General features: G+C 39.0%; 1 protein-coding gene across 1 annotated transcript in view; it reads right to left on the reverse strand.

Annotated features, from left to right (window-relative positions):
• Positions 1-5,095, reverse strand: part of PSMA1 (proteasome 20S subunit alpha 1) — a 16,994-nt gene extending 11,899 nt beyond the window's left edge. Inside the window, exons 1-4 of the mRNA XM_023737436.1 lie at positions 5,003-5,095; positions 3,646-3,690; positions 3,268-3,369; positions 2,782-2,885 (exon numbers count right to left, since the gene is read on the reverse strand). Coding sequence (XP_023593204.1) covers positions 2,782-2,885; positions 3,268-3,369; positions 3,646-3,690; positions 5,003-5,005 — 254 coding nt within the window. The 5' untranslated portion in view covers positions 5,006-5,095. The remainder of the gene's footprint in view (positions 1-2,781; positions 2,886-3,267; positions 3,370-3,645; positions 3,691-5,002) is intronic.
• Positions 5,096-9,665: the final 4,570 nt, after the last annotated feature.

The raw sequence follows: 9,665 nt of genomic DNA on the forward strand, positions 1-9,665 counted from the left end.
AGCAAAGATACAGAAGACCTAAAGGGCACAATCAGCCAACTTGACCTCATAGACATATATAGAACACTCCATCCAACCGCTGCGAAGGACACATTCTTTTCCAATGCACATGGAACCTTCTCCAGAACAGACCACATCTTAGGCCACAGAGCAATCCTCAACAAGATCCAAAAAGCTGAGATAATACAAAGTATCTTCTCTGACCATAATGTCCTCAAGGTAGAAATTAATAACAGAAAGAGCAAGGAAAAAAAATCAATTACATGGAAACTGAATAACACCCTGCTTACAAACCACTGGGTAATAGAAGAAATCAGAGATGGAATAAAAAAATTCCTAGAATCAAATGAGAATGAAAACACATCATACCAAAACCTTTGGAACACAGCAATGATAGTCCTCAGAGGACAACTGATAGCAATAGATGCACATATCAAAAAAGAAGACAGGACAAAATCAAAACATTAGCAACACAGATGAAAGAAATAGAAAGAGAACAGCAAAAAAAGCCCACAGCCACCAGAATAAAGGAAATAATAAAGATCAGAGCAGAAATAAATGAAATAGAGTCTAGAAAAACAATAGAAAGAACCAACAAAACCAAAAGTTGGTTTTTTGAAAGAATTGACAAACCACTGGCCAGACTGACAAAAGAAAAACAGGAGAGGACGCAAATAACCCAAATAAGAAATGGAATGGGTGACATTACAGCAGACCCAACTAAAATAAAAAGGATAACAGAGTATTATGAAAAACTATACTCCAACAAATTTGAACACCTAGAGGAAATAGATAAATTTCTAGAAAACACATTACCTACCCAAACTACAACAAAGTGAAGTTGAAAATCTGAACAGACCCATAACGAGAAGAGATTGAAAAGGTAATAAAAAAAACTCCCAACAAAAAAAGGCCCTGGCCCAGACGGCTTTACTGGAGAATTCTACCAAACATTCAGAGAAGAGCTTGTACGAGTACTACTCAGAATATTTCAGAACACAGAAAAGGAAGCAACACTTCCAAATTCATTCTATGAAGCCAGCATAACCCTGGTACCAAAACCAGACAAAGATGTCACAAAAAAAGAAAATTACAGACCAATATCTCTCACGAATATAGATGCAAAAATTCTCAACAAAACTCTAGCCAATAGAATTCAACATCATATCAAAAAAATAGAGCAACTGCAAAAAATAGAATTTATACTAGAGGACATCCTTATGAGTTCCTGCCAATGTTATTTCTATACATAAGCAGAGCAGAGGAGTTACTGGACACCAGACTGTTGAGTCTCATTGTTAAAACTAACAAGACTCAAGTGAGTATAACATTGGGGAAAGGCAAATTCATGCCTAACTATTAGAGCCAAAAGGATAAACAACAAGAAATGGCTATGTGTCTTTCTTTCCATGTTGCTTGGTCCCGTTTATTCTTTGTCACATCTGATGATCAAATTTTGACTGCAGGCACCAAGCTATTTGTTTATTTAAGTCTACTTCCCAATGATGTCTAAAACTGCACTGTCCAACACAGCAGCCACACGTGACTACTGAGCACTTGAAAAGTGACTAGTCTGAATTGAGAAGTGCTGTAAGTGCAAAATACACACCAAAGCTCACATCCTTAGCTTTGAATGTAAAATATCTTAATAATTTTTAATTGATTACATGCTGACATAATAATATTTTACATAGATTAAATAAAATTATCATTCATTTCTCCCATATCTTTTGGCTTTTTTTTAATGTGGCTACTAGAAAATTATAGCTGTAGCTTGCACTGTATTACTTTTTAGATAATGCTAGTCTAAACAGTTTTGCCTAAGTCTCTGTAGTACATGAAAATATCTTAAATTTGCAAGAACTGATAGAAACCAACAATGCTGTCACTACATGGCTGACCTAAGAGAGCAAAGGTCTGGCTGGAAAACTTGAAAATCTTAAACATCAGCATTACTATTTTTCTCTTAGAGTTTATATTCTTTCTTTCCTAATCAAATCATGGACTTAAAAGATAAGTGTTAGCTAAGTACCTCCCACCTTCCAACACAAATCTCACATACTACCTGAAACACACTATGTTTAGTGCTCTACATGTTAGAGTATTAAAAACCCTTTCACAGTCTCTGGGATACACATGTTCCAGTTACATTTTCTGCCCCTGGAGGTTTACTGGCAGGTATACGAGCCACTTTAGTATGTTCTGGTGTCATGGCCTCTCAATGAGAAATAATCTCTCTCCTCTAGACTTCCACAGAAATTTATGTGTTACTTTTTGAAAACTCTCCATTTTCTACGTTATATTATAGATATTACGCTTATCATATACAACTAGATTTTAAGTTCCTTGAAAACAAGATTTGTGTATGATTCACTTTTGTATACTCCACAGTATCCAGTGTTGAGCTTTGCAAAAAATAAATGTCTAATACAGTAAATACTTATGAAAGAAAGCAAGGGTGGTTCAGCTCATCTTTAGAAACCAGACAAGTGTCTAGCTCTTCTTAGACGTAACATGGTCTCGACAATATACACTGAATCAACAAGTATCATGTTACTCAATTTCTTCTCAACAGTGTTAATATGGTTTATTCTATTAGTTACTATACAGGGACCAAGCAATGGAATACTTAGTTACTGAACCCAAGACCACTAAGCCCACAACTTTAACTTATAAACATTCTGGCAAACAACTTTCTAAAATAGATCTTTTCTAGAAATGTAGACTAGTCAAATGTGAATCAAAAAGGATATTCCTTTTGTTTTTCATAATCATACTCACCATAACAGTCTAGCATCAGCAGTAAGCCCCGCAATTGAAATACCAATATGGTTGTCAACATGGAGAATCTTTTTCTGATGAGCTGCAAGCTCTGACTGTGCCCTCTAAATAGAGAGATTAAAAGACATAAAAGCAAGTTTATGAAGAAATAAGCAAACATACAAAAACAAAAGATTATTAACGGTTACTTAGGGTGGGAAGGAGAGTAAAAGGGCGCTTTTGTTTGGGGGGCACTGAGTTTATGTTAAGGGTGGTGGAATATTTTAGAAAAGAATAGCAATAATGGTGGCACAACATGAAAAATGTATTCACTGTCACTGAATTGTAAATGTGTAAGCTGTCGTATTGGCGAACGTGTTGGTGTACATACTTTCACCACGACGACAACAACAAAAAGAAGTTTATGACTTTATTGTCTACACAGTGAAATCTATGTTTAGTAGTTCTGTTTCTAAACGAGAAAGACATATTTATTATTTTATTTACCTTCAATGCAACCAACACTGCATGGGTTTTTGATTTCAGACCAACTGTGGCTGAACCTTGTTTGACAGCTTCCATTGCATATTCAATCTGATGAATCCTGCCCTAAAGAGAAAAAACAACACATCTTAGAGTCATGTTAGAAGACACTATTACAAAGTAAAAGTTATTCTGGAGCTTCCCAACCTCAGGTAAGCATAGTTAAATCTCAAATGATTTTTTTTTAAAACCAGGAAACATTTTAATGAAAAAAAAATTTAAGTTCCAGGAATATCTAAAATGATTATATTCCATTTTCTCACAGCATACAATCTCATGACTTCCTAAACATATTGTAGCCACCAAAAGCCACTGCATAGAAATGGCATGACTTAATTTTACCTGAGGGCTCCAAACAGTGACATCGTTGTCATACTGGTTGCGAAACTGAAAGTAAAAGAAAAAAGATCCATTAATACAAGAACATTACAAATCCCAATTCTTAACATGCTGTATCATGAAGAAATGTTCTCAAATATGTTTCCATGCAACACAAACACAATTTTGTTAATGCAACCTTAGAGTAAGATTACTACTCTACTCAGTTGCAAGTCAATTCTACACACATTTGTCATGTAGGGGAGTGTGCAAATCCGGATGGGTCATATCATCCCAACTTCCTTTTCTACCACTCTCCACAGCACTCCTTTCCAAGCCAAACCAAACCCTTTGCCATCAAGCTGATTCCAACTCATGGTGACACCATAGGTTCAGTCAATTACTAAAGTTCATACAACTTTTTGCAAAGCCTCCAAGTCACATCTCTATTTTCTCCTCCTTCTTCCCCACATATCTTTGCTTATGCTGTTCCCTTATACTGGACTCTAACATATGGCCAAAACCCTTCCTTTTAACTAGCTCAAATGTCTCCTTCTTGAAGTCTTCTCCATCTTTTCTCCAAAACTCTTCCCAGTGCGGACTCTCATAGTTCTTTATCTACACTTTCCTTTCTACCTTATATTATGATGTTTATTATGAAAATGTCCTTAGAAAGTGGGAGGTGGACACCAATAAGTGCAGCAACAGAATCATTATTGCTGTGATGGCGGTATTAAGACAAATTCATCAGTACAGTACTTGAGAGAATAATCAAGGGGATGAGTGGTTGAGTGCTGGAACGGCAGACATAGGACTGGAAGCCCCTATACGGCAGCCCTGATTCCATCACTTTCCCTCTCATTTTTTGACCTAGGTGATTGGAAAAGTAACTGAAAACGGCCTTTTCTGATCGAGTCCTAAGGGAGAGTAAAATCAGACAAGCCCACCAGGAAAACGGCCACAATCCTGGAACCCAAACCCTGGCGTCAAGTCCTCACTGGCGGTACTGGAAAGCCTCCAAATCAAGTCCTTATTTTCTCCTCCCTCTTCCCCACACAGTATAAAAGCCCACTCTAGATTACTCGGATTCTACACAACCGAAGGACCTTGAGAAGCAGACTCGGCTAGCTGACTAGGGAGGAGGTGTTCAAAGTCCCGCACGAAACGAAGTAAGCCCAGGAGTAAAGGCCGCACCGACTACCGACAGCTCCTCGACCCGCCTGGCCGGAGATGCTGAATCACTGTCTAGGCTCTCCGTCGGCTGAGGCTCCCATGCCCCGAGGCCCCGGGTCACTCTAAGCATGACAGAAGAGGCGACTCGCCATCCCCCAAGATACTGGACCTCTGCCCCAACCCTGCCATGGCTCGGGATTCAACGCACCATGGTTCCAGCTCAAGTTCCCGACGGCCTCCGGCAAAACTGCAGATCAAGTAACGCGGCCGAAACTACCGCTCGGTAATCGACGGAGAGTCTACGGGATTTTGATGCGACGGCGCAGGGCAGGGCAGTCTATTCCAGAGACATCGATAGGCTTCCCAAGCTTCCCCGCCCTCAAAACGATCAGCCTCTCCGGAGTGGGCGGGGCCTTAGAAGATAAAGAAACTGAGATTGGCGGGAAATCCTAAATCGAAAGTGCCGCCGGCGGCTCTGAGACTTCTACAGCCTCGGCCTTCTTGGTGTCTCAGAGAAAGTCTTCTGTGTTGCCGTTTCCCGCCAGTTTCACCCGCCTGAGCGAACACACACGAAACCTTTGGAAATGAGTGCTGCAATTCCTCTTGATCCCGAGTGTGCGGCAACCTATCTTTCAGCACCCACAGAGATTTGGGTGTTGTGTGACTGTGAGAAGAACGAGGCTGCCAGAGAGACCACAAAACAACCGCCCGTTTGTGTGTGTCAACCACAGCCTCCCTCTAGTGTCTTGTGTGTGTACATGCTTTTCTTTCTACTTGGCATACTCTTACCTACTCCCTGAAGAACCTATCTTTCAAGGCCCTGTTGTCATTTATCACTTTTTATTGTAAGTATTGATTCTCCCACCAGACTTTGAACTCTATGAGGGCCCTAAAGTCTTTCTGTGCCCTCAAAACCAGGCACATGCCTGGTAGAGTAGGCCGCTGAGAAAACATGGGTGTTTTCTTCTATTTTCTCTTTTGAGATCATTTTTTGATAACTCTCCAAATGAAGTGGGTTAGAACAGCTCTGCAAATACATAACATTTGCACACATGATAATGGGGACTTTTACTTTTCTTCTTTAAGGATGAGCACTAAGGCTCAGGAAAGGTGAGTTGAAAGGGACCATAAGGACTGTATAGGTCAATCTGAAGTTTGCAGATGAAGTACCAGGTTCAGATCATTTAAGTAATTTGCTCAAGTGCACAGCAATTTAGTGTCAGCATCTAGGTCCAGTGCCCTTTCCTCTGTACAAACTACGTCCGTAGTTTTTAAAACGTTGGGCCGGCAAGGTTGTCTTGATTTCATTTTGGTGCTTTCAAGTGTCCCTTCTTTCTTTAAACAGTCTCACTGCTGTTAAGAATTTCAGTATACTTTTAAATAATGTTTTCTTATTTCAAAAATAAAACAAAATCATTGTAGAAAATCTAAAGTAAAATGAAAACTGCTGAATTCCACCACTCGAAAATAAGCACTGTGAATTTTTCAACATTATTTTAGATTTTGTTTTTAATTCTTTTGTATGTACATATATTTATTATATTTTACAGCATGTGATAATAGTGAACACACTTTTAAAACTGTTCCCACTTATATATTGTGAACATATTCCCATGTTAAACATAACTCCCAAGTATTCTGCATTATACTATTTTATTTACCAAAATCCCTATTGTTGAATATTTAATTTTTCCTGCTCCCTTCCATAAGCAACTGATTTATGAGTTGCTATATATATGTATATATATTTGTGTACATCCATGCTCTTTTCTTTAGAATAAGTTCCTAAAAATGGAATTGAAGGATCAAATGAAATAGACATTTTTAAGGCTTTTAATAAAAGCTCTAAACTGCCCTCCAAAAATGTTTTACTAGTTTATACTCTCACCATAGTGCATGAGATTGCCTTTCTCCTTAACTTAACAATACCAGTTGTTGTCATTTAAAAAAATTACTGTTGATTTAATAGACTAAAAAAAGATTTTAACTCATAATTCTTTGATTTCTAGTGAAGTTAGCCATTTAATTTTTTCTTGCTTGTTTTTAATTTTTTGCAACTTTTTCATTATGGTCTTTGCCTGCTTTTCAAGGCGTTTGTCTTTTTATTTTCAATTTTCAAGAACTCTTTTTATATTAATGATGCTAACTCTGTCATATGTGCTGCATAGATATTTTTTTCCAAAAGATGAGAGTTTTTTTCCCCTAAATGAAAACAAATATCTTTTTCTCTGATGAAAGAAAGTATGCTTTCCATTAGACTGTAAGCTTATGAGAGCTTGTTCTCTATTATTTCCCCAGCACCTAGCACCGTGCCTAAAATATACCAAAAATCCAGTGCCATTGAGTTGATTCTGACTCATAGCGACCCTATAAATCCAAACGCCCCTGGCGTCATAGCTACCCTCTGGACAGAGTACGACTGCCCCAGAGGGTTTCCAGGAAGTGGCTGGTGAATTCGAACTGCCGACCTTTTGGTTAGCAGCCAACCTCTTAACCACTGCACCAGAGTGAAACTGCCCCAAAGGGTTTCCAAGGCTGTAATCTTTGCGGCTGCAGACTTCCACATTTCTCTCCCATGGAGCAGCTGGTGGGTTCCAAATGCTGACCTTTCAGTTAGCAGCTAAGCACTTAACGACTGCACCATCGGGGCTCCTTGCCTAGTATATGCTAGTGCTTAATAAATATTCGCTGAATGAATAGATAATAATGTTGAATGCATGATTAAATAAACGCTCATTTTAAAATTGCCTTACAGTACAGAAACATTTCGAAAATCATTTTCCACATATCTAGGAAACCCTGGTGGCGTAGTGATTAAGTGCTATGGCTTCTAACCTAAAGGTCGGCAGTTTGAATCCACCAGGCACTCTTTGGAAACTCTATAGGGCCGTTCTACTTTGTCCTGTAGGGTCTTTATGAGTTGGAATTGACTCGCCGGCAACAGGTTTGTTTGTTTTTTGATATGTATACATATGACTCACAAGCAGGTATCATATACAATTTTTTTCACAGATGAGATCATCCTAAACTCTTCTATACTAGTACACTTAAAAAGTTAGGACCATCTGTTTATGTCTATGAGCAAGGATCTATATTATTTTCGATAGTTGTTTAGTATCACATTGGGTGGAAGTGCAATAATTTACCTACTGGTGAGTAATTAGGTTATTTCCAAATTTTTGCAATTATAAAAAATGCCATAATGAATATTCTTGTACATTTACAAATTTTGAATACCTTCCTGCGTACTCAAGATGCTGTTGAGTGGGCTCCAACTCATAGCAACCCTACATACAACAGAAGGAGACACTGCCCGGTCCTGTGACATCCTCACAATCATTACTAGTTTGAGTCCATTGTTGCAGCCACTGTGTCAATCCATCTCGTTGAGGATCTTCCTCTTTTTCGCTAACCCTCTACTCTACCGAGCATGATGTCCTTCTCCAGGGACTGGTCCCTCCTGATAACACATCCAAGTACGTGAAATGATGTCTTGCCATCCTTGCTTCTAAGGAGCATTCTAGCTGTACCTTTTCCAAGACAGATTTGTCTATATAAACCGCCTCATAGCGACCCTATAAGACAGAGTAGAACTGCCCCATAAGGTTTCCAAGGAGCAGGTGGTGGATTCGAACTGCCAACCTTTTGCTTAGCAGCCGAGCTCTTAATCAGCAGTCCATGATATACTCGATAATCTTCGCCAACACTGTAATTCAAAGGCATCCATTCTTCCTCTATCTTCCTTATTCATTTTCCAGCTTTCACGTGGGTATAAGGAGATTGAAAATACCAGGGCTTGGATCAGGGCTGCCTTAGTTTTCAAAGTGTCATCTTTGTTTTTTAAGACTTTTAAGGGGTCTTTTGCAGCAGATTTGCCCAATGCAATATGTCGTTTGATTTCTTGACTGCTGATTCCATGGGTGTGGATTGTGGATACAAGTAAAGTGAAATCCTTGACAACTTCAGTATTTTCTCCATCTATTATGATGTTGCTTATTGGTCCAGTTGTGAGGATTTTTGTTTTTTTTTATGTTGAAGTGTAATCCATACTGAAGGCTGTAGTCTTTGATCTCCATCAGTAAGTGCTTCAAGTCCTCTTCACTTGCAGCAAACGCGGTTGTGCCATCTGCACATGGCAGGCTGTTAATAAGTCTTCCTCCCATCCTGATGCCACGTTCCCCTTCATATAGTCCAGCTTCTCAGATTATTTTCTCAGCATACAAATTGAATAATTATGGTGAAAGGCTACAACCCTGCCTCACCCCTTTCCTGATTTTAAACCAAGCAGTATCCCCTTGCTCTGTTTGAACTACTGCCTGTTGGTCTATGTATAGGTTCCACATGAGCACAATTAAGTGTTCTGGAATTCCCATTCTTTGCAATGTTATCCATAATTTATTATGGTCCACACAGTTGAATGCCTTTGCACAGTCAATAAAACACAGGTAAACATCTTTCTGGTATCCTCTGCTTTCAGCCAAGATCCATCTGACGTTAGCAATGATATCCTTTGTTCCACATCCTCTTCTGAAACTGGCTTGAATTTCTAGCGGTTCCCTGAAGGTGTACTGCTGCAACCGTTTTTGAATAATCTTTAGCAAAATTATACTTGTGTGTGATATTAATGATACTGTTCTATAATTTCCACATCCTCTTGGATCAACTTTTTAAGAATGGGCACAAATATGGACCTCTTCCAGTCAGTTGGCCAGGTAGCTGTCTTCCAAATTTCTTGGCATAGATGAGTGAGCACTTCCAGTGTTGCATCCATTTGTTGAAACATCTTAATTGGTATTCCACCAATTCCTGGAGCCTTATTTTTCACCAGTTTCCTCAGTGCAGCTTGGACTTCTTCCTTCAAGTTTTTGATC

The sequence above is a fragment of the Trichechus manatus genome, unplaced genomic scaffold (assembly GCF_000243295.1).
Source record: "Trichechus manatus latirostris isolate Lorelei unplaced genomic scaffold, TriManLat1.0 scaffold00006, whole genome shotgun sequence".
Lineage (NCBI taxonomy): Eukaryota > Metazoa > Chordata > Mammalia > Sirenia > Trichechidae > Trichechus > Trichechus manatus.